We start from the raw sequence: 27,534 nt of genomic DNA on the forward strand, positions 1-27,534 counted from the left end.
TAGTCCTACGTGGAACTCGCTCCGTCAGCATAACATTCATCAGCAGTGTCAGACGACGAGATAAGAGAAGGCTCCCTACCAATCCCAATAACACCTTCCGCTCACTCACCTACCCCTCGTCCCTCAGAACGACTACGCGTGGCCTCGAAAACGCAACTCGGCCGCGCGGCAATCTGTAAGTCTTACACTACGGCACGACGACGGCTTCACGGCTGGCTGGCTGTCAAAGCATCAATGTATGTAGTATCATCGTCACATGGAAACGAGCGAGCGAGGAAAGACGATGTGACCAGCATCAACACGCTTTGGCAAAAATTCCTCGGTTCCATTCTCACACCCAAACCAATTATCCACTTTCTATCCACTTATGCTCTCCTCCCCTTCCCAAAATGCCGATACTCCTCATCAAATCCCTCCCGCTGCCACATCAAGGCAGAGGGGGAGAACCAACAAAAAAAAAAGGTGCAGACTGGGTAAAGAAAAAGCGAACTTTCCGTGGCTGCTTCAATTACTGAGCAGAAAAATGCCCTCAGTAGTACCCTCTTCCTCCGTACTGCCCGAAGACAATATATATATATAGATACACGCAACTCCGGCGATGAGCGGGACAAAAAGAAAGGGGGAAGTATGGGAAGGAACGGAGAGGCGGACTTCCGAAATGGGTTTCCGCCAGCCATTAACTACCGACTTGGGCACAACTCCGCTGAACCTATGGAAAGCCAAGAGAGCTCCTTGAGCCGTACAGAAAGAAGTGCAAAACAAGCAGCCGTTATTACTGTTCGGGGAACCTAGCACCGTCGCCGAGAGGGGCGATGATATTGACCAATTGCTGCAAGAAGGAAAGGAAAAGCAGGTCGCAGTCGCCGCAAGCACCCTATACCACACTGAACGTCCAAGGTAAACAGAAAAAAAAAAAAAAAACAGATGTCCGAGTTTTTGCTGCCGTTGTAGCAAAGAGGGGTATTGACGGACTTTGATGCTCGGCCCTATGCTTTTTCCGCTATGCAATTGTTTCTTGTAAAAGGAGAGAACGGGAAAGGTGATTTTTGAAAGAGAGGCAGTGGCTGCAACAGTACCAATCCAAACGCTTCGCCGGCGACCGCGAGTGTGTACTGCGACGATCTCCCTAGGATCTTTTCAGATGATCACAGCAGGATCGGCTGGCGCTGGTTGGTGGATCTGTTCGCGTTGATTACGGTGCATGCTGTCGCGCAATGCGAGTGTGATGTCTTTGGTCGAAAAATCGCCAGAAGACCAATCGTGGGGAAACCAAAGGAGTGGGGTAGCTCAGCGCGAGATAATCAAGGAGAAGCCGTCCATCCATTGCCCACAGGAGCCGGAGATGCCAGCAATGGCGTAGCCGCGCGGAGGAATTAGGGTATGACTGAGCGTCCGTTAGCATGGAAAAGGCAGAATGAGAGAATGAAGCAAGACTTACCCGCTGCCACCAGTTGCATTGCCGTAGATCTCGCTCTTTCTGTTTCTGTTGGTCAAAATCTGGATTCCGTCGATCCACAACCCGGCCCGAAGATAGAAGCCCATCAGAATCTCGCCCTTCACTGTATCAAGCTTGAATTCGTCGCCACCAGGCTTACCACCACGTTTTCCGAAGAGCTGGCTGGTGTCGTCGTCGTAGAAAAACTCAATTCCGTCGACGGCAAAGCCATGGTAGACTCTGATCGACATCAACACAATTCGCTTCTTTGTGATGTAGGAGCTTGACAGAAGCACCTCTTGTGGCTGAGAACCCTCGAGCTGCGAGAAGCCAAGCTTAGAGCCAATGAACCCCTTTCGGCCGTCAGGAAGCTTGGTCTTGTTGGATTTTGCCCCAAGCTTGCTGACATCGTCCACTACATGCTTCGAGCCACCATAAGAAAACACCTCCATCTTCAGGGGCTTCTTGCGCTTGTTCGAGGGGAGCTTGGCACGAAGGTCAGCCTCCGTCACGGTGAGCAGGCGGGGACCAATCGTGTTGCCATCATTCTGCAGATACTCGATCGAAGTGTGGCAGACGTCGTCACCTTCGGGATAGAGCTCGATCCAAGCTATGCCAGACTCGGCAGTGATGAGGATGTTAGAGTTATCCACTGTCCACACCTGGACGCTGTCGTCAGGGGGAAGCGGGACATCCTGAGGAAGACGGAAGCAGGGGTGGAACCGGAATCGCAGGCAGTCAAGTCGGTGCCATCCGCATTCGTCTTCACGGGTGCAGAGACTCTGGCCAGGAGACTGGGTCCGGGTGGAAAAGGGCTCACGGGTGGTAAAAGTTCGGTTTAGGCGGACATAGTCCCTAAGCATGACGCCAGACTCCTGGTGGGGGCAGCCAAACAAATGGCCGGTCTCATGAAGGTGGGCCCCGATTCCAATGTTTGCAGCTTCCCAAACACTGCCAGACTCGTTGCAGTCATTCGCAACAAAGTTGGTATCCGTCTTGGTACAGTCGGTGAAGGCCGGAACCACTTCCTCGATACTTGCGGGGTAGGTTTGCAGAGCATGGGAGCCAAAGATGGCCAAGCCAACCTCGCCGTCACCACCGCCAAGCGCCGCGTGGCCACGGACAACCTTTTCCTGAGGATCCCAGTGGGTGTCGAGGAACATGCAGGAGACATACTGCTTTTGACCCGGCTTCGGCCTAAAGTATTCTTTGACAGCATCCATGGCGATCCCGAAGAGCTTCCCCTTGTCCGAGGCCTTGTCATATTGCTGGGCGATATTTAGATCACGGAGCTCCGCCACGGTCTTATCGCACCTGATGATATGGATCTTCGCCTCGTTACGGTATTGGCCAGTGGTTTGGTCGCTGTACGTGAGAGTTCCAGGTTGCCACTCCTCTTCGTATCTCCAGCAGCGACGGCCGAAGCCGTTGCGGAACATTTGCTCTCCAGTGAAGGCTTGCCAAAGATAGGCAGACATGCGGAACTTGCGGATTGCAGTCTCCATTCCGTTGCCCTCGTTCTGCACACGGTCGGGCACCGCGTCGTATGTACCAGGAGAATCCTTACCGAGGATTATAGCCAAGTGGAGGGGCGGGGAGTTGTTCAAGGGGAGGTAGGTGATGTCGATCCATGAGGAGTGGGCAGGGATGGAGGTGCCGCTGCTGGACAGCTTTGGCGAGCTAAAGTCGATGCGGAGGGTGTTGGCACCGGGTTGCAAGACTACCAGAGCCTTGAAGTGTGAGTCCGACACGGGCCAGCTGGTGGCTGGGAAACTATCCTTGTCGTGATTCACGGTGATGGAGCCGTCCAAGACCTTTGTGTCGGATTCGCCGATGACGCCTGAAATCAACAGCACTTTTTGATAGACCTGCACACTGATTAATGGCTGACAGTGTGTGTGGTTGGCGGCATTCATACCATTGCCCGGTTGTCGATCGAGAGGACGCGCGGCGCATAAGGCGACGTGGGCAGGTTCTTCGGCGGCGGAGTTGCCCAGCCATTGAGACCCTGTGCGGCAAGTTAGAGAAAAAAGAGGGACCCGAGGAGAGGCAGCAAGGGGACTCACGACTGAACTCATTCGCTTTGTGGCAGTTGTGTTGGGCCTGGAAGGTAGTTGGGGGACAGGAGGGACTGGCGTAGGACCCGCATTCACTGCTTTGGAGTTTGCGAAAGAGCCCTCACCGGGAAGCGAGGGGGGAGGGGTCGTTTGCTGGTAGACGGAGCTAAGGGTAGACGAGCTTTTGCTGGTGGGAATGGAGGTGCCGGAACCGTTGGAACCGGTGTTCGCTGGTTCCGAGGACGAAGTATCGGTGCGGAAGCTTCTGATGGACCTCCGGCGGAAGTCCTTGAGGAACGAAGGCATGGCGACAAGCTGCAGACGAGGTGGACGCGGGCTGCGGGAACGAGGGAGCAGCGGCAGGAAGTATGGGCGCAGCGGCGCAGGTGGGCGGAGCCGCTAGAGCGGAGAAGCAAGAGTGTCGAGGTGTGAGGATGACGCGGATGGGGTCGTGGTGGTCTGCGCCCGCAGGAGTGCCGCACTCAGCGAACGACAATGACGGGCATGTAAGCGGCGACGCGCAATGGCTGAGCGAGCGATGTCGAGAGCAGAGAGCGGGCGCGGAAGCAAAGGGAGCGGAGGTGACGGTGTCCTGAGCAAGAGGGCTGGCCGCTAGGGGGATTACGAGCTCAGTCTCTCTATCAAGCAAGCAAGCTATCAACTGCAACCTGCACGCCGCGCCGATCTGCGCCGGTGCAATACTCGCCAGGCGGGGACCTTGCACCGCGAGCGGGCCGCAGCCCTCACCATCAGTGCCATCCAGGCGGCTGCAGCGCACCGCCGGCCTGCATCGCACCGGCGCAGGCGAGCGCAGTGCGCCGCCGTGCTATCGCCAGCGCCGCTGAGGCCGCGGACAGGCGTGTTTCAAGCGCTTCAAACGCTGCCCGTTTCAAGCCAATGACGCTGGCGGCTGCGCCGAGCTGCGATCGCCTGAATCGTGCGTGCTGCCAAGCCGCAGCCACAGGAATAGCAGCGCCGGCCCGCGCGTTGCCTGCTAGCGCCGCCTCAAGCCCCGCCGTTGGTATGTAACGGCCGTTCCGTAACCCCGGTGACTGAGCGCGCCCGCCGCGTATTCGTTACCCGCCCCCTTGTACGCCCGCCGTTCATTAATGCGCACCAGGCTCGCCTGCTCTCGTGTGTCGACGGAGCCTGTGCCTCCCTCTGCCCCATCCACTACCGGGCGATCTTCACGATTGCTCCGTAAGGCTTCCGGAATTCAGCCAGCTTCGGCCTCGTCTTTGCACAAAATCTGAACTCTGCAACCAGCCTGCCACCTTCCAGCGTCATCTCTCAACCGCTGCAATCCGCCCGACGCACTCGCACACAGTCGTCGACACCTCCCGGGCTTTGTTCTCTCCTCCGCAACCATGGCGTCGGCAGTCTCGTCCGAGCGGCTCGACCAGCCAGCTGAGGTTGCGAGCAAGGTCCTGAGGAGAGCTCAGGTGTCGAAGGTACCCTCGACATCACGGATCGCTTTTCCCCGCTCAACTAACCGCTGCCTCTAGATGACCCGGGCACTGCAGAACCGCCTGGCTCTCGCCAACGTCAAGGTGAAGCACGGCTGGGAGAACCTCAACATTGACGCCATTGAGCCCCGGATTGATGTGGAGCTGAAGCGTAAGCGCCCGGAGTCCAGCAACACCACCCTGTCCGACACCTCGTCCAGCACCTCCGATCGCTTCCACCCCTTCTGTGCCTTCGACTCGTCGCCGCTCGCGGCCCCCATATTCTCCGATGATGTCGGAAGGTCCGGAGGTGGATACGGGTCTGCAAAGCGGATGAGGTACCAGCCCGACTTCTACAGGCGGTCCGTCTCCAGCAATCATTCTCGCACAAGGGTCAGGCCTTCGAGTGCTAGGACCTGGAAGAGCTCGTACCGGCTGCCAGAGTCCTCTCCTGCGTATCGCAAGAACAGGAACTTCTCGCTCCCTCAGGTGCCGAGCCTCTCGTTCGTGTCGGAGGGTTCCACCGTGGCCGATGAACCTCTCTCCCCATTGCTCTCCGAGGATGACGATGCAGACCTTCCTGTATCTTCCTTCCAGGTCAATGCCTCTCACCTGCGTTCCTCGCCTCCGCCTCTCCACAGCCCACGCACCCCCCCTCCTGGTATGGCCCGCTCAGGCCGCCTACGGAACGACACCTTCACGGCTACACCTCGGAACAACCACAATGGGGAGGAGGATGCGGGCTTGCTTATGTACCTGGCCACCTCGCCATCTCCCGCCAACCCTGCCACCAACAAGACTCGTCTCGTCGCCCCTTCTACGCCGCCGCAGAAAACCACGCCCCTCCCGTCTTCCATGATGTCTACCCCCGGCGGCGGCGGCGCCTTCTCTGGCTTCGGCTTGCACACACCCGGCAACAACAACAACCTAAACTTTGCCGACTTCCTCAACATGACGCCGAGTCCTGCCCAGATCACGAGTGGGTGGAACCGTACGCCTGTGGCTGGAAAGACGCCTCTTACGGCCCGTGACGCTCGCAGGCGCCTTAACTTTGATAATCTTCTTCCTCCGACGAGCCACAGCCCCACGGTCGGCTCTCTTGAGCGCTCGAGGATGCACAAGGTCGAGACGGGCCTTGGTATGGACCTCGGCGGGGAGCTGGTCTCCTAGAGTGACGAACGTCTCACGAATGACGAGCTGATAGGCTGAGCGGCGTGCGTCGTGTTGCACGCGGACAAGTACGCCCGCACCGTCGCTCTCTGCCAAATGCACTTCTGTCCGCAGCTGGTTCGCTTGTTTGATAGTGCCTTCATCTCGTTGGTTACTTGCTGGCAGCCCTTTTTCTACCATTCGTCGGCAGCGGTCATCGAACCGCCTTGCTCTTCTTTCACCTTAGCATCCTTTTGCTTCTTTTTATAGGATACCACGCACAGCGAGCGACAGTTAGCATTGATTTTATGGGACAAAAGAACAAGGGCGGCATGCCATTTTACCGAGAGAGGCATGGGCCGCAGGGCTCCGGAAAAGAACAGCGTGGCTGCTTCCGCGACTAATCTCGGGACTTATGTAGCAGTAGATAGCGATCAGGAACAATGGCAATCGATCGAAGTAAGCCTACGGCGTGCGTTGAGACAGGGTTCGAGGATGCGGAGGAAATGTGTCTGGTCGGTTGAGCCTCAGGCCACTGCGCACAGCCGCTTGCACATCTCTTGGTCGACGGTCGAGCCGGTAGGCAGCATAGCTGGGTGAGAAAACGCACGGAGCGTGGCCGGGCAACCAGTCGATAGGCGCATTTGCCGGATTTGTGAGAGCGGGCTTGGCCCTACTGTTGATTCCTGAGCGGCAACGACCAGCAATTCGTGGGATCCGGTCGCAAGCGGGCTGGGGATCGAAGGTAGCTGACACGCGGAACGATAGATAGTAAGCGACAGCCACCGGAGCATGCTAACTACTCGCGCTGCTGCTGCTGCCTTTCTCAGGCTCTTCTGTGTGGTCTGCCCCTGCGCCGAGGTGTGGGTTCGGTTCGCTGACAGAGGCTATTTGCCAGGCTCGCCGCCGAGCAGCTGTCGTGCAACCTGAGCCGCTCTTTTCATTCCCGCCAACGCAAAACGAATAAAATTGGTAGCCATCCAAATGGCGAAACACCAAAAAAAGAAGACGAGAGGAATGGTCACGCAAGCGCGCGACAGTCACGCCTCTCAGGCGAACCATATGTGGGGGGAGACGTCATACGGACGGTCGGAACGGGTAAAACGAGGGGTTCGCCATTGGTGCAGGAGTCGACTCGTCCCCATCGCGAGGCGTGAGTCGTGGACGGGAAGGCGAGCTGGTAGGGAAAAGGCGCGGCCCTAGCCCCCGCATTCGCAAACCCTTCAACATTTTGGCAAAAGGATAGCTCGTATGGGACCACGGGCTGGCTGACGCGCGCGCGTTTTCTTTCGGTTCCTGGACTAAGTGGCCAGCTGCAAGAAGAGTCCAGAGTGTGCAAGCATGGCGGCGGGCAGAGGCGCGGGCGCGGGCGCGTTGTCGGCCCCAGCTCTTGGCTGCTCTCGACGCGTCGACCGGCGGGCTGGCGCTGAGTTTATGCAAGGCGGTCGCGCGTCACCCAGCCAATGGTGGGGCACGCCTTCGTACCTGCCCAGGAGGGGAGCCGACCGGGGTGGGGGGCTAGGGCGGCGTATTACAGGCGCCCTGACGGACGGCGACGCGCGATACGCACATCAGTCAGCGCTGACACAGGCGGCACTCGAGCCAGGTTTCGTTCCTTCCCGCCCAAACGCTCGGATTAGCGGCTTCCTTGGCAGCAATCGCGGACGGACAAGGGCGAAGGTGGGCTGGCGATGATGAAAACGGGGGGCGGTCTCCGCCGGCGGATGACGATCCCAGCCACAAGCCGCGCAAACGCGATCAAGAAAAGAGTCGGCGGTGCCCGGAATGCGGCACTTCCTTCAGCTCGTCAGGCCATCATCATTTATAGCCGTGGCGTCACCGCTGCCTCTGTCGTCGCCGCTGCGGTGAGTTGAGCGACGGGAGGTGCGATAACAGCTGCTCTGCGCCGAGCCTGCCAGCTGAGCTTGAGTGCTGCCACGCTGCCACCCTGGCCCGGCTGCCGCATCGGCGATTCAAGATCGTCGCACTCTTTCATCTCGTTTCTCTCCACCACCAGATTGCAATTTTTAGATAGCCGTCGGCACTTGGCCAGCCACCGAGTCGCGCGTGTCGGTGGCTCGTCCCTGTGGCTTGGCGGCCCGTTCATTTCGCAGGCGTTGATGAAAGAGCCGCCTGCTCCTTTGTACTCGCTGCACTCTTTGTCCTCCGTCGCACCGCCGGCTGCCTCCTGACCTCGTGAAGATCGGCGAGCAAAATACGAAGCTTCGCAACCCGAGCATGGCTTTCTCCGGCTCGAATTAGTCGGGCTGCTGCGGCGGAGTCGCTGTCGCGGCCCTTCATACACGGGCCTTTACGCCGCTCTACTCGCGCTACCACGCAGTAAATCCCTTCTCATTTAGATTTCATTTCTCTCGTCACCGAAGCAGGATGAGACAGGGCGAATGAGGTATCTATCATGCTCCCGCACCCCGGCCATAAAACGCAAGCGTATTGCAGTTTGCGCGTAACGTGGTCCAGCATATGCAGGTGTGTCCGCACGGAGGCGATGCCGAGATGGTCCAATGGCGCTTGCCGCTCTCATTCGCCGTGGCTGCCCGTTATCTCCGTGAACAAGCTCCTGTGCCTGTCAGCCTATTTTATTCTACGCCGACATGCGGGAAGGATGCGATAGATACGGTCCTTCCTTTCCTCGCCCCTCCTCTCTTTTTTCTTTGCACACCTCCTGACAAGTCTTCCCCTCCTATTACCCCACTTCCGACTCGTCGAACACACAGCGCAACATGGCTTGTTCAATCTTTTTTGCTTTTGTCAAGCCAGGGAAACCTTTGCAGGCCGCTATACATCCTGCAACGTTACTTTCGTGTAACATCTGACCCGCTACCCGCAGCAACTCCCAACTTGCGGCTGAGTGGATGGCCACTCTGTTTGGGTTGCGCCAGCGCTTCGACCAGGAATGGTCAAGGTAGCACGGGGTATCAGCTTTCCCCTTTGCCACACGCTTTGTAGGCGGCCTGTCTACCTTGACATCATCCTTGCCACTGCTGGACGAGAGCAGTCAATAGTCGAGATTGTGAAAGTCCCCGCGTGTCGCTCCTGAGGATGGGGAGTTAAGAAGTGAGGGGGCTCCCGGCTGGCGGCACGCGTGCGTTGGGCATACGGTGGGTTAGCGCGCGCTGATCGATTGGCTTGATCTGCGGCTGCTTTTGATTCTCGGAAAGGCTGCCGTGAGAGGTCCCGGGGGTCGTGGAGCTCGAGTGTTGACCGGACCTGCTTTGCTACTTTCTCTGGAGCGTCGCAACGCTGGGTTCGAGAGGAAGATATGCACGTTCATATTAATGTCTCTCACTGCTCTTATATCCGAATACGGTCTCTTTCATTCTTCTACTGCTTTGCCGAGCTTTAAGATCGACTCGCTATTACTGGAGTCGTGGAGCTCGGTTACCTCCTACTCGCTTAACACGGGGTTTGTCCTCGATATCGTCACTTCTCCAAAGGTAGGGTTTACAATGCAGAAAGAACATCCACACTCCCACGGCTCACTACACAGCATTAACGAGAGGGAATCCCACGATACTGATCAAGTTACGGCATTTGGGAAACTCCATTGCTGTCTTAAGCAGCACATATTGGACATCTACAACTTGTAATGGAATGCCCCCCTCAAGCCAGCTGACAGGTCAGTTGGCATCAGGCTTAACCCACCCACCCGGGCTTTAGTGAAGATGCTCCATGGCCAAGCAACCCAGACTCAACCATGAGTGTAACGCAACTGTTTACAAAAGAAGAACAAAGGTAGAAGAACTCAGAACCAAGTCCCCCCTCATCGCCTCCATCACTGTCATCATCATTTCCGTTGTCGTAATCGTCGTCGTCGTCGTAGTCGTCGTCGCCACCAGTCCGCTTCTCCATCCTCTTCCGGCCCGCAAAAACGCCTTCCACCTATGCCCTGCCCCGAATCCGTCTACCTCGTCTCCCCCTGTGGCGGAGCGGCGGCCGCTGCTCGAGCGGACGAGTGGTGGTGGCGGCGGCGGCGGCGGCGGTGACGAAACGAGGGCGGTAGAAGTCCTCGTCGTCGGTCCAGGCGTCTTCTTCTTCTCCTCCCCGCATCGTCTCGACGTACGGCACGAGAAAACTTTCGTCGTCGCTCCAGTCGACGTCATCGTCCCGGCCGCCGAGCGGCGAGAAGCCCACGGTGGGAGTGGAGAGGCCCGCCGCCGGCTCCTCCTCCTCTTCCTCCTCACCCTGCTCACCCTCCTCATCATCATCATCACCTTCATCATCACCCTCATCACCCTCGTCATCGCCCTGTTCCTCCTCTCCTGCGCCCTCACGCTCCTGCCCCTGCTCCTGCTTCTCCTCCTCCTGCTGCTGCTCTTGCTGTTGTCGCTCTTGCTGCTGCTCTTGCTGTTGCCGCTCCCGCTCCCGCTCTTGCCACTCGGCAAGCGTAGCCTCAGCATAAGCGGCCGCAACACTCGACACCGCGACGAGGAGCTCCATACTTCCGGAGACGGCGGCGCGGAACTGCTCCGTCATCTCTTCCTCTTCGGAGTCGCTGGCAGCGGCAGCGGCAGCGGAGGCGTGGCGGCGGCGAAGTTGGTGGTGGTGGTGGTGGTGGTGGTGGTTTGTCATGTTTGAGGCGTTGGTCGGTTGATTGGTTGGTTGGTTGGTTGGTTGGCTGATTGGATGACTGGCAACTGGGTGATCAAGTAGTCTGTGCTTAATTCAGCTGTGACTGGGGCAGTGGCGGGATCTTATAGTAGAGACATTGCTGTTCTGACTAGTTGGGGTTTTGACTGGGCGTGGACCCTTACTATGGTCCGCGGAACTTCCTGTACCGGACCCCTACATTCTTTCTACGTGCATCAGCAACCGGAGCAAAATACCCGGACGCAGACGCAGATGCCGACTCTCTTTACCACGAAGGCAATCGAAGAGAACAACCCAATGTGGAGATAGATGTTGTCCGTATACAGATACGAGACTTGACACTGCAAGCATACATTGAGCCAGGGCAATGTAGAGATATACAACCGATACAAAAGTATTCGAACATGCCTCATATATAGTCTACGGTTGGATATCTTCATAGTTCTACAGACATTTTTGTGCATGGTCCGGTGATGTACGTCTACCAAGAAAAGGGGCTACCCAAACCTTCGACTTCTAACCACGCAAGAAGAATCTTCTAGTGGAATTGGGCGGCACTGCTTCATCGTGCCAACTACGTGGACTTTCTATCAGTGTCCCAAGTGAAGAGGGGCTTGAGCATCGAAGAGTCGGGCCATTTTGTCCAGGAGCTAGAAACTCCATAGTTGAAATTTTATTGGTCAGAAAGATAAAGTATCAGCAAAAGTCCGTGTATATTATTCATTGTAGAAGCTTCCACTACTGGGGACCCACGGTTAAGTGTGGGAACCGTGCAATGGCTACAGCCCGAGCTACTTGCTAAGAGACGAAACCATGGGCCGCGCCTATGATATCCATGGCAGAGCCCCGGCAGAGACGGAACTCGCATGTAGCTCACCGTAGTGTACTCAAGGTGAAGAATAATCTATGTTTTCAAGCGTACCTCGATTCTTCTCAGTTCCGCCGCAGGCCAGCCCATGGCGCCGACAGAATCCTTCGACTTCTCCCGCTGGTCCGCGAGAAAAATTAGTCGCAAACTACTAAAGTGAAATGGGATCTGATAGTGCCGTTGCCCCCTGATTGAATGATCCTACCACCAGTCCTATTCCCGTAATACATGTTCGTATACCCTCGTCGAATGACAACCTTGCAGAACGCCTCCCCTGTCTTTTCCGTTGCCTTCTTCCCTGGTACCCATGTGCCCAGCGCCTTCTCCCCATACCGTGTTCTGCAACAACCCATCGCCACATGAAGTTGTTCAAAAGAAAAGAAGAAAAAAAAAGGGGGCCGATTCATCCCTGAGAAATATCAACGCAAGAAGCCAAAACATCCTTGGTACATTGTTCATAAGGGGAAAATTATGCGTATCAAACAAAAAGAAACGCAAGACGATGAAGATGTCATGCATCAACGAAGAAGGTTGAGAAAAAGTTTGCTTTCATGAAAGCGAAAACACATCGAATCGGCGGCGAACATGCGCGCCTCGGGGAGGAGAAGAGAAGCCACTCAATACTCGAACTGCCTCTGGTTGACCATGGACGCCATGATCATCATCCAGACCCAGAAGACGGTTCCGATGATCCAGAACGCGAACATAGCCTGCCACTGTTGGCCTGGATTATCGTCAGTCCCGACCGCTTCCCACTTCCAAGCAAGACTTACAAATGCTATTCTGCTCCAACCAAGCCAGCGTGTTGACGCTGGGCCCGAATTGCTCGTTGTTGGTGACGTAGCGCTGACACACGCTATTGACGTCGGCGCTGGAGCCGAAGAGCTGGATGCCCGTCTCGATGATGCCGGTGAGGAACAGGACGAGCAGGATGAAGCTGCCGACCATCATGATGCCCGGCATCAGCCGGCGCTTGGCCACGAGCGCGATCTCGATGATGATGAACACGACGGTCAACGCGCCCACGGTGATGCCGTAAGGGAAGAGCCTGTGCAGGGAAAGCAATCAGCAAAACCGAGACTTATCTCCTCTCGCCTCCATGCCCGAGCCGGAGTGCACCCACCAGGGAATCCCCGTCCGGAACCTTTGCTGAATGGTGATGAACATGGCGCAGATGCCAATCAGCGTGCCCGCCGTCGCCAGCATGATGATGGTCCAGAGGTTGAGCTGCGCGTCGGGCCAGTAGTACTTCTCGCGCACCACGACGGCGCGCGACATGACCGAGCGAGCCATGTCGTCGTCTTTCTTGTCTCGACGTTCACTACACCCTGCTGCCGTGTATTCTCCTCCCAGTATACCCGTAGGCTACTCAGCGCAATCCTCCTGTTTTGCAGATGTCCCTCTTCCTTCCCGGCCTTTCCGTCCGCCGGTGCGCGCTCGTGTGTAGCAGCCTCGGGCGCCACAGTAGCGCTTGTTCGCGCCGACCCGTCTCGTCCTTGGCGGATTGTGGCACTCGGGGGAGCGGTGGTGTAAGGGCAGTAGTGGTGAATTCGGTCCGCTTAGAGTCGGGAAAGCTCCAGATATGCGTTGCGCGCGCTTTGCTGACGGGAACCGCGCGCAAGAAAAGCGTCGATCAGTTTCAATCGCCGCGATAAGAACCATTCGATGCGCGCGCAAAGGAATAGGCGCGACGTGGTGTGGGTTGCGGAAGCGCCGGCGGCGTTGTAGGCTGCAGGCAAACGGCGGCAGAAAGCGCTCGAAGAAAGTACGCGGTTGGTCGGCCGGGTGCCTTGTCGAGAGCTGAGCTGCCTATGTACCCGGACCAGGCCCTGTCCGTTTTATGCGAATGGTCGGGCAAGCGAGCGGATTGTATCGGTCGGGGGCGGAACCAGGCTGCTGTTGTCTTGGCCCTTGGCCGCCGGGGTGGGAGCTTCTAACAGAGCTCCGGCCGAGTGGCTGCGAGAGAGTGAGCGAAGGCAAGAGTGCGGTGTCACTAGGGTTGCAGCAGTGGGAGATGGAGGAAAGCGCGTAAACACAGTGACGTAGAGGCGGACAAGTAGGTGGTGGCTGGGTGGGCACAAGCAGGCCGAGGCCGCCCACCAGCCTGAATATCCCTGCAATCGACCAGATCCGCAGCTCCGCAGCCAAGCTTTTGCTGATCGCCTACCGCCTGCCCCACCACCAGGTACAGCGTGCTGCAATAGGTTGAAGAGCAATCCGACTCCATTATTAGCTATTACAATCGTCTATGCCGAGCTAAAGTATACATTCAATACATCGTGGCCAGGTACCTTTCTCATCGCTTCTTCGTCATGATCTTGGTGACTGCGTGGCGGATGACGACGCCCGCCTTCTCGATCTCCTTCTTGGACAGCCCGGCTGTTACGCACACCTTGAGCGCTGGTTGCGGCAGCCACGCCTTCTCGCCCGACCCCACCGCTGCCGGCATCGCCTTGAGCCGCGTGATGAGCACGCCGTTGGACAGGCACTGTGAGGATCTGTTAGCTGACATGCCCGGCCGCCTGTATTCCGCAAATCACATACCTCGTCGACCACCTCCTGGAGCAGAAACTCCTGGTCCTCCTGGCTCAGCTTTCTCGAGATGACATGCTCCGGCTTCAGCCCCAGCAGCATCATCGGGTTCTCCGGCGCGCTCGAACACAGCACCCAATCGCTGCGCGGGTCGAGCTGCGCCCGCATCGACTTGATGTTTTCGCGCAGCTGCACCAGCAGCTCCGGGTGCTCTTGCAGAAGGCCGATCGTCTCGCTGGCCGTCGTGGATAAGACCGCCGGCAACGCGGCCGAGAACGTGTATGCCGCCGCCGAGATACGCTGATGCTCAACCACCTCGTCCGATCCCGCACAAAACCCGCCGCCCGCGCACAACGGGCCCGCGAGAGAGCCGATGATCATGTCGACCTCGGTGCCGTCCACGTTCTGCGCTTCCGTGAGGCCACGACCCGTGCGCCCAATCACGCCGTACGACCACGTCTCGTCGAGGATCAGGCGGAACTTGTACCTGAGCTTGAGCTCGATCTGCAAAAAGTAGTATTAGCCAATGTGCACTCTTGGAAGCCGTGAGCCCGCAAACGCCATGCATACCAGCTTGGGAAGATCGGCCATGTCTCCGAAGTTCTCAAACAGGCCCTCCGTGATGATGAACCGCCTCGTGAGCGGCTTGCGCGCCTGCTCCTTGACCGTCTTGGCGAGCACCTTTTGCAAGTCCTCCATGTCGTTGTGCTCGAACCAGCGCACTGTGCTGCGCGAGATCTGGATGCCCTTGCGGATCGCGAAGTTGACGCCCTTGTCCGCCACGATGATGTCGCCGCGCTTGGAGAAGGCCGGGATGACGCTCGAGATGGTCGAGAAGGCCTGCGCGTACACGATGCACGCCGGTACCCCGAGGTGCGCCGCTATGTCCGCCTCCGTCTTCATGTGGACGTCCTGGGTGCCGTAGAAGCCGGGCGGTCCGCAGGGCCCCACGCCGTACGTGCGCAGCGTCGTGACGGCCTTCTCCTTGAGCGTCTCGTTGGCGAGGAAGTTGTGGAAGTTGTACGAGGCGAGGTTCGTGACGGTCCGGCCGTTCGACAGTTTCGTCTTGGGCCCCGAAGGTCTGGAAAGAAGAACCAAGGTGTGAGCGGGTGGTCGCGCGAAGAGAGCCGGTTGTTCAAACGTACCCCACGATTACCGGTCGCTTCTCATTCTCCAGCTCCTCGAGTGCGGTTTGCGGAGCTACCAGGGGCTCGGGCGACCAGTCCTCGACAAGCTCGTCGATTTCCTACTCGTTCTCTCGTCAATTCCACCCGTCTTCACCGCTGGAGCGAGAGGGGACGCACATCTTCTGTCAGGACGACTTTCTGCTTCTGTGTCGAGTACTTGGGCGCAAGGAGGTAGCGGACCGCGAACAGGAACAGGAAGAGCTCGACAGCGGATCGCACCGGATCATTCTGGTAGGACGATTTGATGTATCGCAGGATGATGGCCGAGCCCGGCAGCCGGTGGAATTGTGTCTGCGCGTCGCTGATCAGCCCGAGGGCCGACTGCTGCAGCTCGTGTAAATCCATGTTGCGCGGTGTCGCTGCGTTGGTGAACGTCCGGTCAATGGGCAAATTACTTAGGGAGTCAGGTACTCCGTACACCGCCCGCGCCCCGATCAAGCGCGCACGTGACCCTTTCGAGCGCCGGTCAGCCCACTCACGGCTTCCCTATTACGCCCGCATTTCACACGGCACATGGCACATGGCACTCGGTCAAGCAACCCAACAGCATAACTTCACTATCTAAAATAAAACCTTAAGCCAAATCCGCTCCCTATGCTTTGTTGTTATGTGCAAAGCGTTCTGCCTTGCAAAGGCCGAACCATCGAAAAAGAAAAAGAGTGTTTCTATCCCAGCTGGGCCGCCTAACTTTGTAAGGAAATGCATGATTGCCAAAGCAGAAGATTACAGTCATTACGTTAGCTGTGATGCAGCGTCATGCTTCGAATTGTTGTACAGGAGGGGGCGTCATTGATAAATTGAAAAACGCCACCGCGAGAATTGCATTTCCAAAACGTGTCGAATCCACTTAGTACGCGCGTGCGAACATGAGACGCTTGGCCGTCGATGCCGCCGTCGAGTCGGCACCCGTGGCAGCCGCGCCTCCAGCCGCACCGGTACCCGTCTCCGAGGTGCCCTTGGTATCGTTGTTGTTGAGGCCCGTCGGCTGCACGAGATCCATGGGGATATCGGGCAGCGACGTAAGGAACTTGCTGGCCACCAACGGTCCGGCGATGAGCAGGACGAAGATCAAGAGCAGGAAGAAGTAAAGGATCGAGTAGCGGATGACACGGCGCTTGCGAAGCTTGGTCTGCTTCAGAGAGTAGATGGGCGGGCGGATTTGACGGCTACAAAGTCGTTAGCACGAGCACACCGTAGTGGGATTCGGATTGTAACATACCTGGGACGCAGCCAGAAGAGCATAATCGAATGCAGCTTGTCGACGTACGGAATGCAGAGCGGAGGCAGCATGATGAAAAGCAGAAGGTGGCCGAGACAGAAGTCGCCGGCAAACATGCCCAACTCGGTGATCTTGCAGAGGAACTCACGGCCAGGCTGCGACAGAGTGTGCCAGCCCATGGCGTACCACTTACCGGTCCACCAGGCGATGTTGGCAGTGTCGGACTTGAATTCACGGGTGAGCGCAAGAGCGACGATGAGCTTGTAGAACCAGCGCTGGATGGCTGCCATGGCGATCAGACCGGAGAGAGCCTTGGAGAAGCTCCAACCCTCCAAGAAGAACATGACCTCGAAGAAGATGATGATGCCGATGACGGCAAAGGCGTGGGCGATGGCAGCCAGAACGGCACCAAACTTCTTGCAGCACATGCTCAGGACCGGACCCATACAGCAGGCCATGCCGAAGAAGATACCGGCGACACCAGCGTTGAGGGCGACGGGTCCGAAGGCGCACAGGCACAGACGAATGATGGAGTTGGTAGCCTTCGGGTCGTCGGTACCATCCTTCTGTTCCGCGTCACTGACACCAGTCTGGGCGTTGATGAAGAGGTAGGGAATGGCAGTGATGGCGACCAGAACCAGAGGACCAACCATCTCGCTCCAGAACATGTTGGTGAACTTGGCACGAGGGATGTCGCCGGAGAGCTTCGAAGACGGGTCACCGAGAGCCTTCCTCTTGAAACCAGTGATACGAGTTCTGGACAGACGGCAGAAGCCGATCCAAGACGCGCTGTGCGAACGAGTGTTGCCACGAGACAGCCACCTGAGGTACTCCCGGTAGTCGATGAAGAAGTCGTCCCAGGAGAACTGGTGAGGGTTGAACAGGAACGGCGAGATGCAGAGAGCCAGCAGGGAGACCCAGAAGTAAACACACCATGCGTCCCAGATAGTCATCGTGGCGAACAGGAGCATCATCAGAGACCTAGCGCCCAGGTAGATGGACGGACCCGCAAACCTGGAGTACAGGATACCGAAGGGGATACGCGCAGTGGCGAAACCACGACCGGTACCAATGTAACGGGCACCACCGAACGACAAGTTGGAGTACAGCGCGTTGGCGTAAATCTGACAGACGAACACCTCGAACATGGGCGAGAGCGACGAGAAGTGCTTCGCCAGACGGGTAGCCGCACGCCAAGCGCCACGCTCAGTAAGCTCCTGGACGGTAAGTGGAATGAAGGCAATGATGATGACGATGAAAATGGAGACAACGCAACGGGTGACCCAGTCGAAGACGGGCTCGAGGTTGGCGCAACCAGTGGGGTAGAGAGGGTCCGTGATGGGCTTGTTCTTGTCGTACTTGCAGACGATGGTCTCGTGGTTCAGAGCGCCCAAGTGAAGGACGGTGAACATGAAGAACTGCACCGACAACATAATGAACAAGTTGTTGATGTGGAAACCCGGGTGAGCGTAGTAGAACGAGAGGAAACGGTCGAGAGGCAGCTGAGTTCCGAGGTAGTAGTACTCGCGAGACAGCATCTGCTCACCCATACCAGTACCAATCTTGGTGGTGAAGTTGAGAACGGAACCAAAACCAAGATCACGACCCTTACCGCACTGGTAGTACTCGCAGTGCTTGATCCTACCGCCACGGAGAAGGGCGCGCATACCGGCGTAAATATCCTCGTTCAGATGAAGACCCTTTTGAGCGTTCGAGACACCACCACGAGTACACATGAAGATACCGTTCAGGAAATCGGGGTGACCGTAATGGAGCTTGCCACCAATCTGAGCCAACGTACGCGCGAACATAGTACCGAACGTCTGTTCCTTTCCGGCAGCGACGTCACCGAGGATACCGATGTTCTCAGAGAAAATGTACTCGCGGGCACCGAGAATGGCAACCGGGTTGAAGTTCGTGGGAGGGAGACCGGGAGTGTAAGGCGAAACGTTGTCAGTGGTCATCTCCTCGAACTCAGCCAGAACGCTACGGATCTTCAGACACTCCTCCAGGTAGTTGTCCTGGTTAGCGTCGACCAGCTGGATGTACTCGCCGCGGTAGAAGATGATAGCGTGGTTCTGGTTGTCGGACTTGCCATCACCAAGAATGGGGTTACCAGAGAGCTGAATCCGGAACTTGGGGCGGCGCATGGAGTTCTCCATAATCTCGCAGTGACCATCGATAAGAGCAGAGTAGATGCGGGGGTCCTCGCCCTCGTTGGCCGGCGGCTCCTCGTCAAGGTAGGCAATCTGAAGGTCGGGGTAGGCACGGAGAAGGAACTCGGTGTTCTCTCTCTCTTCCTTGGTGAACTTGGCGTAACGCTGCATAGAGACGCAGATCTTGAACTTGCGGCGAGCCATACGCTCAAGCTCGCGCTCAAGCTTGTCGGAGTTGCCACCGAACATCTGGACGACCTCAGGGTTTTCGACACGGTAGAGAAGCTTGATCGCACGGCTGTAGTTCATGAAACCGGAAATGGTGCGGTACAGAGTCTGCGAACGAAGCGACGCCCAGATACGAGTGCGGAGAGTGTACTCCGGAGCGGCCGACTTGAAACCAATGCAGTAGAACGGAAGGTCGTCGATCTTGGCCTTTTGAGTGTCCTTCTCGGTCTTCTCCGAGTCGCCGTTGAATTGAGAGGTCTCGTCCGCCAGAATCTTGGTGTCCTTGACGAAGCAGTCCCACTCAACCGGGTGCAGCTGCTTGAGGTATTCCAGAAGAGTAACACGAGAGTACGGCTCATCCTCACGAATGATTTCCCTGAGCGAAAGAAGGATCTTCTCACCGTAGTGGGGAATCATAACAGTGAAGGTCGGCATGTTGTCAACCGGCAGAGGCTCGGGGATGGGAGTGGACAGCGACTGCGCGAAGAAGGAGATACGGCGCTCAGCCTCGCTCGCAGCAGGGAAGAACTCGGTCTTGAAAGAGTGATCTTCCTGCGAGACGAAGAAAGTGGGCGCACGCAAGGTCCTCTTGCCCTCCTGCTCGGAAGGAACCTGGTGGTAGAGCAGCTTCTGGACGTGGTCGATAGCGAGCAAGTGCTCACGGTACATGGAGATGACAATAGCGTTCCAGATCTGAGAGATCAAGACCTTGGGCTTGTACTTGATCTCCATGTCAGTCGTGGCCAGGACCTTGGAGTAGATACGCTTGGGAAGGCGAGAGAAAATGTTCCTCCAAGGCGTCCAGATGGAGATACCGAGGTAGAAAGACCTAGCGACGGAGAACAACATGTTCCAGATGATGTACCAGAGGTAAGTATCCAAGAAGAACAGGCAGAGATCGGTGAAGAACATCAGACCGAGCAGGATCTGCGGCTGCCTCTTGCAGAGGATATCCGCCGAGGAACCCAAAATCTGGTCGCCGAGACACTTGCTGAGCTTCATCGTGGAAAGAACCCGAATGGGATCTCTGAACGAGAGCGTCAAGAAGAAGTACGACTCAGCGAGCTTGGCACCGAAAACGACGACCCACAGACCGTACGACATCCACATGTCGTTGCCCGAGAGACGAGGGTAGCTGGCGGTGAAAGTTGCGCTGGCGACATACTGGCGGGAGTTCTTTCTCAGATAGCTTCCGAAAAGACCACCGAGCGGCATGAAGGAGAAGAAGATCAACGTGGCAATGGCGATCAAGAACTCGACGATACCCAGGACAAGCGCAATCTTGCCTTTCTGGTTGACACCGAAAATGTAGACCGCAGGACCAATGTTGACAGCGAAAACACCGAGCAGGAAGAACAGGCGCTTGGTGAGATGCTGCGCACCAGCCCATTTACGGGGGACGTAAGCCCACTCGCAGAGTGTAGCTCCAATCATGATAAGAGACGCGAGAGTACCACCAAGAGCGACCGCAGACCACTGAGCAGCGGGGTTAGGCTTGTTGTTCAGCTGCTGCTGGTAGTTCTTGGTGTAGAAAGTCGGAGAGTTGTACGCGGTGTAGAACCAGAAGAAGGTCAAGTGGATGACCCAGATGCGGTTGAAGTTGGTGAGCAAGTGCCACCAGGAACGAGTTTCCCTGTAGGTCTTGAAGAAGACCTTTTTCCAGTTGACGTCCTTGAGCTTCTCGTAGCGCTCGCCGGGCTGCAAATCGACCAGGCGGCTCTTGTCTTCGAGCACGATACGCTCAATACCCTCGGGGTACCAGAAAAGCTGGTTCATGTCGTCGTAACCAATGATTTGGTCGTGATCACGCTCACGACGCACGTATTTACCTTCCTGGATTTCGTAGCCCTGGTCTCTGCAGAAGGTGTACAGGGGCGTGATGATGGTGTTGAGGTAAGTGAACTCCTCAACAGGCTCCACACGGTTCTGGCAGGCAGGAGAGTTGTAGAAATCATCGCAGCACTTGAAAATGAAGCAAATGATCTCGGGCATGAAGCGGACCTGGTTGGCCTCACCCCAGCAGAGGAGATAGAGAGCAAGTTGCCTGGCACGGTCGTGCTGAGACATCTTGTTCATCCTGCTCTTCCACCGGTACTCGGCGGCCTCCAAGCTGTTGTCACCCTCGTAGGCTTCAAGGGCCTGTTCCTCGTTTCCGGGGTCCTGGCTGGCCTTCTTCTGAGCTGCCTTGCGAGCCTTGCGGGTTTTCCGGCTTCCGCCACCAAGCTTCATGTTTGCGAAACCGACCGCGTCGTCCATGTCAAGGTGCGCAGCGAAGTACCAGCGGCGGTAGTTCGCGTTGTCACCACCAATGTAGTCGGCGTGAAGGGAGAGCAGAGCCTGGTTGGGGCTCATGCGAGAGGCACGAGAGTCGAGCTGCGTCATGAGGTGATCGTACATGTTACGCATGCTGTCCCTCTGGAAACCGAACTTAGCCGTCAAATCCATGAAGATATCCTCGATTTCCTCCTTCGACAGCGGGATCTGGGAGTCGGCACTCCAGGCGGGGAAGGGCTCGCGCGAGCGTTGACCGGCGGGGAGAGCGTTGGTGTAGTCCATGCCGTAGATGGGGGTGGAAGCGCCGGAACTGCGGTTGCCACCGTACGAGACCTGTGAAGACGGAGGGCGGTATCCACGACCACCTTCGGCGTAGCTGTCGTAACGTCCATCAGCGCGGCCGTAATAGTCCATGTCCGCAGCGCGTGCCATATCCGACCTCATTGTGAAATCGCTAAATGTCTCAGAATCGTCTTCGGAACCACCGGGGCCGCGGGCTCGTGCACTGCAGAAGTATTAGCATTGGGCTTTCGGGGAGGAGGGTTCCGTTATTGGGGACCAACGCGTACCCTCCTTGACCTGCTTGGTCGTAGTATTGATCGTTGTAGTACTCGTCTTGGTAGCCATGGGCGCCCTGGTCGTAATAACCGTCTTGCGCGTACTGGCCTTGGCCCTCCTGGTCATAGTAGCCATCCTGGTCGTAATAGGAGTCGCCGTGCTGGCCGTAGGCACCACCGTGGGCCTGGTCGTAGTAGCCCTGTTGATCATCTTGATAATAGCCATCCTGGCCTTGATGGCCGTAGCCATCGTCGTACTGGCCTCCCTGCGGATGTCCCGACATCCTGAAGACCGTTACGGAGCACTGCGGCGGTCAGGGTGATGTCCCAAGGCAAGAGTGGGACAAGTCGGGGCGGGACAAGCGTACCTCAAGCTATCAAGCTTCAATGCGATCGGAAACGACAGCACTACGTCGGGGGGTCGGGTTTATGTTGGGGGTGCGACCGGTGTGCCGGGAAGAGCGAGCGGTAGGATTGTTGTGAACAACGAACGGAAGAGCCGATCGTCTGCGGGACCGACAGTTAGTGGGTCTCGTTGCCCCGGTAGGATGAACCCCCAGATGGTGGAAATCGGGAGGTGGGCGGTGGGTTGCAACGCACCTATTACTATGGAGGGGGCGATAACCTTGGAACAGGAAACACCGCTAACACTCAAGTGAAGGTGGGCTGCTCAAAGTCGGCACGTCGCTCTGGGAAACGGCGAGACGGCGTCAGCAGGCTGGCGGTGTGGGATTGAGCGAGAGTCGATGACGGAGCAGTACTGGTAAAGGGAGTCGCTGTTGCTGTGTCGACAGACGCGCGGCCGGGTGCAAGTGCAAGCCCGCGACTTGGCGATGTGATTGGCGGGTGATAAGTGTGGCCGGTTCGCGCTGCTAGCGGTCGTCGCAGCTGCGCAGCTGGCGTCCTCGGGGTCCCGCGCGAGACGTAGCAGGCGGCGGGGCGTCGACGACGGAGTCCGGACCGGTGCAAGTGTGGGTGAGAGAACGAATGTGAGGTGACGGTGGTCGGTACAAGAGAGAAAGGGAAAAGGGGATCTGGAATGGGCAACACTTTTGAGGCAGCGGGCGGCGGCTGTCAGGCCTGCGCACGGGGCGTGCCTGCCTCGCTGGGCCGGGCGAGCGCGGGTGGGTACGCGACAGGGATTGAAGCAAGCACGGCAAGCCGCCCTAACGCCCGCCGCGCGCGCTGGCGAATCGTCGCACGACGAGCGCTGCGGCGGCGAATGAGTCTATCAGATTGCCTGCGCGAATGCCTGCGCGACGTGCGGTGCTCCCAGGCACCGTTGCTGGCCGCTTTCCTGCTTTGCACGGCGCGCGCGCGATAGGGGCCAAACAGCGGGCGCCTCTGGGATCCTCAGCAGGGACGCGCCCACCTCGCGCGCTCGCCGCCTCGCAGGCGATGGGATCACCAGCGCTTCCCCGCCGCTGCGCATCCAGCGAGCAGGGCCGCCGAGCCCATAGCGATTTTCAGCGATTTTCCGCGAGGTGGCGAACTGCAATCGGCGCCGCGCCGTTCTAAAAATGTTCCAAATGCGCACCACGCTGCGATCTGCCGGGAAAGCTGCGCGACGCTTCCATGAATGCATCCCGGCCGCCCAGCGCCATTCCCTTTCGACCACTGCAAGGCTGTCAAATCGCTGATGCTCCCACGATCCCGCGTCCGTCGCAGCGACCGTTTCCCACTACCCGCTGCCCGCCCGCCGCATCCGCTGCGCCTTCTGCGCCATTTTCGACCTCCTGAGATGTCGCGGCGGGGCGCCTCCAGGAGGCGGCGTGCGACGTCACTCCTGGCCACCAGCACGGTGCAGTCGTCTCGATCTAAATTTCCCACTGATCCTGTCGGCCGCCCGCCAGTGCCCGCCGCGACGCTCCGCCAAATTTGCGAGCGGACGAGCGAGCGATAAGGAGGCAACTTATCGCCGGATGATGAAGTGGCGGGCACGCTTGCGTGGAACCCCTGTCTCTCTCGAAACGTTTGTCTCACACTGGCACGCCGGCTGCGCTGCGCTCCGAGAGAAAAGGGGCTACGCCGTTCGCCGTTTACATAAGGCCGGCCTCACAGGCCAATTGAGCGGCCACAGTCCTCACGAACGCCGCCGTTGAGGCTCGCTCATGGCTTTTTTATTCAAAGGCTCAGCTGGCCGCGCCTAGTCGTATGTCCGCAAGCGTTGGCTGTCGACGGCCCGTCCCAACACCAACGCGGTGAGCTCGCAGCAGCCGCTTACCAACACTACTACTGACCGCCGCATCCTTCATTTCCCGGGCTGGAAACCGGCAGGGTGTGGTGTCTTGGGTTTAGCATGAACGGTATCGGTGGTCCTCATGCCCGCGGGCCTGCTTCGTGTCACAGACTGCCGGCGGCCGCGGCAGCACTGGCGGGAGTTGGCGGGAGGCGACGGCAATAGAAGGTGTACGGAAGGAGCTGAGATGGTGGAATACTTATGGCTAGCCCGCCGTGCCAGTTGCTCACCCTGGGAGCTTCGTATCCAGGCGCGGCGTTATTGGGTGTCCGAGGGGACTTCAGGAGGGCTGGGGACAGAACCGCATGCTCGGGCGTGCGTGTCCGAGCAAATCAGCCCGGACATTAGGCGTGCACGCGAGTGGACCGAGTGCACATCGCATTTTCACGCCATTTGCTGGGCCGTCTGCTCGTATTATTGCATGGGCGTGTGTGGCAGTGCCGGGATTGGTTTGGCTTGGGGCAGTGCTCGCGCTGGGCTGGGGAAATGACACTCGGCGGCGACGACAGCCGCCGGGGATCGCAGCAGGCGACCCGCACGCCGCGTGAGAAACTGAGCTGGCAGGTTGTTTGCGTCGGCTCGCCGTCAGCAGTGGGGACGCGGTGGATGCGCTGCAGCCGGATTCGCGGCGTGGGACAGGCCGTCGAAAGCTTCCAGCAGCTCGATTGCGCGTCCAAGACAGCTCGCGGGCTGAGCGCCCGCTCCACTTAGCTCGTTTCGGTCATTTAGCAGGGGCGGCAGGGTGCACAAAGTGCGGGTCCCCTGAGCGCAACTCCTCGCTGTTCTTCAACTCCAGCTTTGCCTAGCCACCCTTATTTTCTCTCCTCACCCTCCAAGACTTCTTAATTCCTGCCCTGCAGGCTCTTCTCACGCTCCTTACCCGGACTCGCGCTCCGTCCCTCGTTCCTCACACCGTCCACCGCGGTGCGAATTTCCGTCGCTCGTCCCCACACATTTACCTTTCCAGCCCACCCAAGCCGACCGTTCCCGATTCTTGAGATATCCACAATGAAGGCCTTTGGCATTGCCGCTGCCGCGGCTGCGCTGTTCGCGCGCGCCGCCCTGGCGGACGTTCCGCCGGTTGTCATCAAGGTACGCGTCGCGACGTGCCGTGCCTTGGCTGCATTGCCATGCGCCGCCAACCCAATGCCACGCCGCTAACAGTCTTGTCCAGGGCTCCAAGTTCTTCTACTCCAACAACGGCACCCAGTTCTACATTCGCGGTGTCGCCTACCAGCAGGAGTACTCCACCAACAGCAGCTCGTCCGACGACAGCGCCGACAACTACAAGGACCCTCTCGCCGATGCCTCCGGCTGCAAGCGTGATATCCCCTACCTCACCGAGCTGCGCACCAACACTATCCGTGTCTACGCCGTGAACCCCGATGAGGACCACTCCGAGTGCATGAAGGCGCTCCAGGACGCTGGCATCTACGTCGTGGCCGATCTGTCGTCCCCCGGCACCTCCATCAACCGCAACGATGCCTCCTGGAACGACAAGCTGTACGCCCGCTACACGGCCGTCATCGACAACCTGGCCCAGTACAACAACACCCTGGGCTTCTTCGCCGGTAACGAGGTCTCCAACCAGGCCAACAACACCGACGCTTCCGCCTTCGTCAAGGCTGCCGTCCGCGACAGCAAGGCCTACATCAAGAAGAAGGGCTACCGCGAGATCGGTGTCGGTTATGCCACCAACGACGATGCCGACATCCGTGTCGACATGGCCGACTACTTCGACTGCGGTGACTCCGACTCTTCGATCGACTTCTGGGGCTACAACATCTACTCGTGGTGCGGCGACTCTTCGTACACCAAGTCTGGCTACGACGTCCGCACCAAGGAGTTCGAGTCGTACAACGTCCCTGTCTTCTTCGCTGAGTACGGTTGCAACGAGGTCACCCCCCGCAAGTTCGGTGACACCCCCGTCCTCTTCGGCGACCAGATGAACGATGTCTGGTCCGGCGGTATCGTCTACATGTACTTCCAGGAAGAGAACGAGTACGGTCTCGTCTCTGTCGACGGCGACACTGTCAGCACCCTCAAGGACTTCAGCTACTACTCCAGCCAGATCCAGAAGGCCACTGCTACCGGTGTCAACTCTGCTAGCTACACCCCCTCGAACACCAAGGCCGCCGACTGCCCGTCTGTCGGCACCGCTTGGCAGGCCAAGGCTACTCCTCTTCCCCCGACCCCCAACCAGGAGCTCTGCTCGTGCATGTACAACTCGCTGAGCTGCGTTGTTGCTGACGACGTTGACTCTGACGACTACGGTGACCTCTTCGGTGTTGTCTGCGGTCTCAACGACGAGGCTTGCGCCGGCATCACCCACAACGCCACCACCGGCACCTACGGCACGTACGGCATGTGCAACACCACCGAGCAGATGGCCTTCGTCCTCAACCGCTACTACGAGCTCGCCGACAGCAGCTCCAGCGCTTGCGCTTTCTCCGGCTCTGCTACCCTCAAGTCTGCCGCCACCCCCACTGGCCAGTGCTCTAGCCTGATCAAGGAGGCCGGTGCCGCCGGTACCAACACCATCACCTCTACCCCCTCCGGCACCGGCTCCAGCAGCGGCTCTAGCTCTTCCGGCACTTCCACTGGCGCTGCCATGGCCATCCAGGCTCCCAGCTTCCAGATCGGTGGTGTCGTCCAGATGGGTGTCTACGTCTTCGGTGCCGTCCTTACCGGCGCTGGCATGATCCTTCTGTAAATTAATCAGCCAGCGTAATGATGGTGGTGGAGCATTGTGGCGCTTAGAGGGTTCGATAAGCGTCTTGCATTTGGGTATCCAACGGTTTGCTGGATGAGAGTTCGGGCCGAGAGCTCGTCTGGAGATATACCTTTGCCCTGCGGTTTCGTGCACTTGATTCAATCGATGCTTTTTATCTTCCATGATTTGTACTGATTATGCCTTTTTTTGCCAAGAGTACCTGTACATGTCAGTGTTTGCCTTACATATATACATATTGCCTAATTGAACGATCGCGTCGCACCTACGGGAGCGTGCATTGATAATTCTCTGTCCCCATATGCCCAAGCTTCGAGAAACTTGGCGACGCAAGGCCAAGACGTGCCAGTAATCCCTTGCTTGTTTGTTGTCAAAACCCCGCAGTGGCGGATAACCCGGATTTCTCGTAGCCAAGTTACGTGGTTCAAGTGCCTTAAGGTTCCATGGAGTTGTGACCAATTAGCCCGTATATCTGAGCGGCAACCGTGGGAGACTGAGACCCTGGACGGGAAACCTTGCACGCACCCTCATCAAGAATGGTTATATGTATGCAGCAAGCAAAGGGACCTCGGCGTTCCATGAATGTTTTTCATTCCAGGAGTTTCGCGTTGCTTCAGACAGCTGCCCCCTCCATAGTGTAACCCATGGGAGCAGCTCTGCATAGCCATCTATCCTCATAAAGTACCTGCCCCTGGGTCATTATTCGACTTTTCGCCACTCACTTCTGCCACTTCCATTTGAAATCAGCTTCTTTGGTTGCTACCAGCTGACCATGCATGCTGTTTAGCACCTTGGTCTTTGGCGCGCCGGCCGGTCTTGGGCTGCTCTCGGCAAGTAGTCAAGCAGGGA

The 27,534-nt window shown here is 57.9% G+C and overlaps 7 protein-coding genes across 7 annotated transcripts; 2 read left to right on the forward strand and 5 right to left on the reverse strand.

Annotated features, from left to right (window-relative positions):
• Nucleotides 1–1,434: 1,434 nt before the first annotated feature.
• Nucleotides 1,435–3,798, reverse strand: SLS55_005782 (uncharacterized protein; the record flags this gene model as incomplete). The annotated part of the gene is made up of 3 exons (XM_066777224.1): nt 1,435–3,303; nt 3,354–3,443; nt 3,502–3,798. The coding sequence occupies 3 exons, from the start codon at nt 3,796–3,798 to the stop codon at nt 1,435–1,437; spliced, it is 2,256 nt and encodes a 751-aa protein (XP_066633066.1).
• Nucleotides 3,799–4,859: 1,061 nt separating this feature from the next.
• SLS55_005783 (uncharacterized protein) lies at nt 4,860–6,107 on the forward strand (the record flags this gene model as incomplete). The annotated part of the gene is made up of 2 exons (XM_066777225.1): nt 4,860–4,943; nt 4,998–6,107. The coding sequence occupies 2 exons, from the start codon at nt 4,860–4,862 to the stop codon at nt 6,105–6,107; spliced, it is 1,194 nt and encodes a 397-aa protein (XP_066633067.1).
• Nucleotides 6,108–9,986: 3,879 nt separating this feature from the next.
• Nucleotides 9,987–10,676, reverse strand: SLS55_005784 (uncharacterized protein; the record flags this gene model as incomplete). The annotated part of the gene is made up of 1 exon (XM_066777226.1): nt 9,987–10,676. The coding sequence occupies one exon, from the start codon at nt 10,674–10,676 to the stop codon at nt 9,987–9,989; it is 690 nt and encodes a 229-aa protein (XP_066633068.1).
• A 1,503-nt stretch (nt 10,677–12,179) lies between these two features.
• Nucleotides 12,180–12,855, reverse strand: SLS55_005785 (uncharacterized protein; the record flags this gene model as incomplete). Its single annotated transcript, XM_066777227.1, has 3 exons — nt 12,180–12,286; nt 12,336–12,610; nt 12,686–12,855. 3 exons carry the CDS (start codon nt 12,853–12,855, stop codon nt 12,180–12,182), a joined length of 552 nt encoding a protein of 183 aa, XP_066633069.1.
• Nucleotides 12,856–13,858: 1,003 nt separating this feature from the next.
• LCB1 (serine palmitoyltransferase component) lies at nt 13,859–15,626 on the reverse strand (the record flags this gene model as incomplete). Its single annotated transcript, XM_066777228.1, has 5 exons — nt 13,859–14,050; nt 14,107–14,598; nt 14,665–15,175; nt 15,240–15,340; nt 15,399–15,626. The coding sequence occupies 5 exons, from the start codon at nt 15,624–15,626 to the stop codon at nt 13,859–13,861; spliced, it is 1,524 nt and encodes a 507-aa protein (XP_066633070.1).
• Nucleotides 15,627–16,128: 502 nt separating this feature from the next.
• Nucleotides 16,129–21,999, reverse strand: FKS1 (1,3-beta-D-glucan synthase; the record flags this gene model as incomplete). Its single annotated transcript, XM_066777229.1, has 3 exons — nt 16,129–16,447; nt 16,501–21,663; nt 21,728–21,999. The coding sequence occupies 3 exons, from the start codon at nt 21,997–21,999 to the stop codon at nt 16,129–16,131; spliced, it is 5,754 nt and encodes a 1,917-aa protein (XP_066633071.1).
• Nucleotides 22,000–24,962: 2,963 nt separating this feature from the next.
• Nucleotides 24,963–26,667, forward strand: gel4_2 (1 3-beta-glucanosyltransferase gel4; the record flags this gene model as incomplete). The annotated part of the gene is made up of 2 exons (XM_066777230.1): nt 24,963–25,046; nt 25,129–26,667. 2 exons carry the CDS (start codon nt 24,963–24,965, stop codon nt 26,665–26,667), a joined length of 1,623 nt encoding a protein of 540 aa, XP_066633072.1.
• Nucleotides 26,668–27,534: the final 867 nt, after the last annotated feature.

The sequence above is a fragment of the Diplodia seriata genome, assembly GCF_021436955.1.
Source record: "Diplodia seriata strain FDS-637 chromosome Unknown scaffold_5, whole genome shotgun sequence".
In the NCBI taxonomy this organism is placed as follows: domain Eukaryota; kingdom Fungi; phylum Ascomycota; class Dothideomycetes; order Botryosphaeriales; family Botryosphaeriaceae; genus Diplodia; species Diplodia seriata.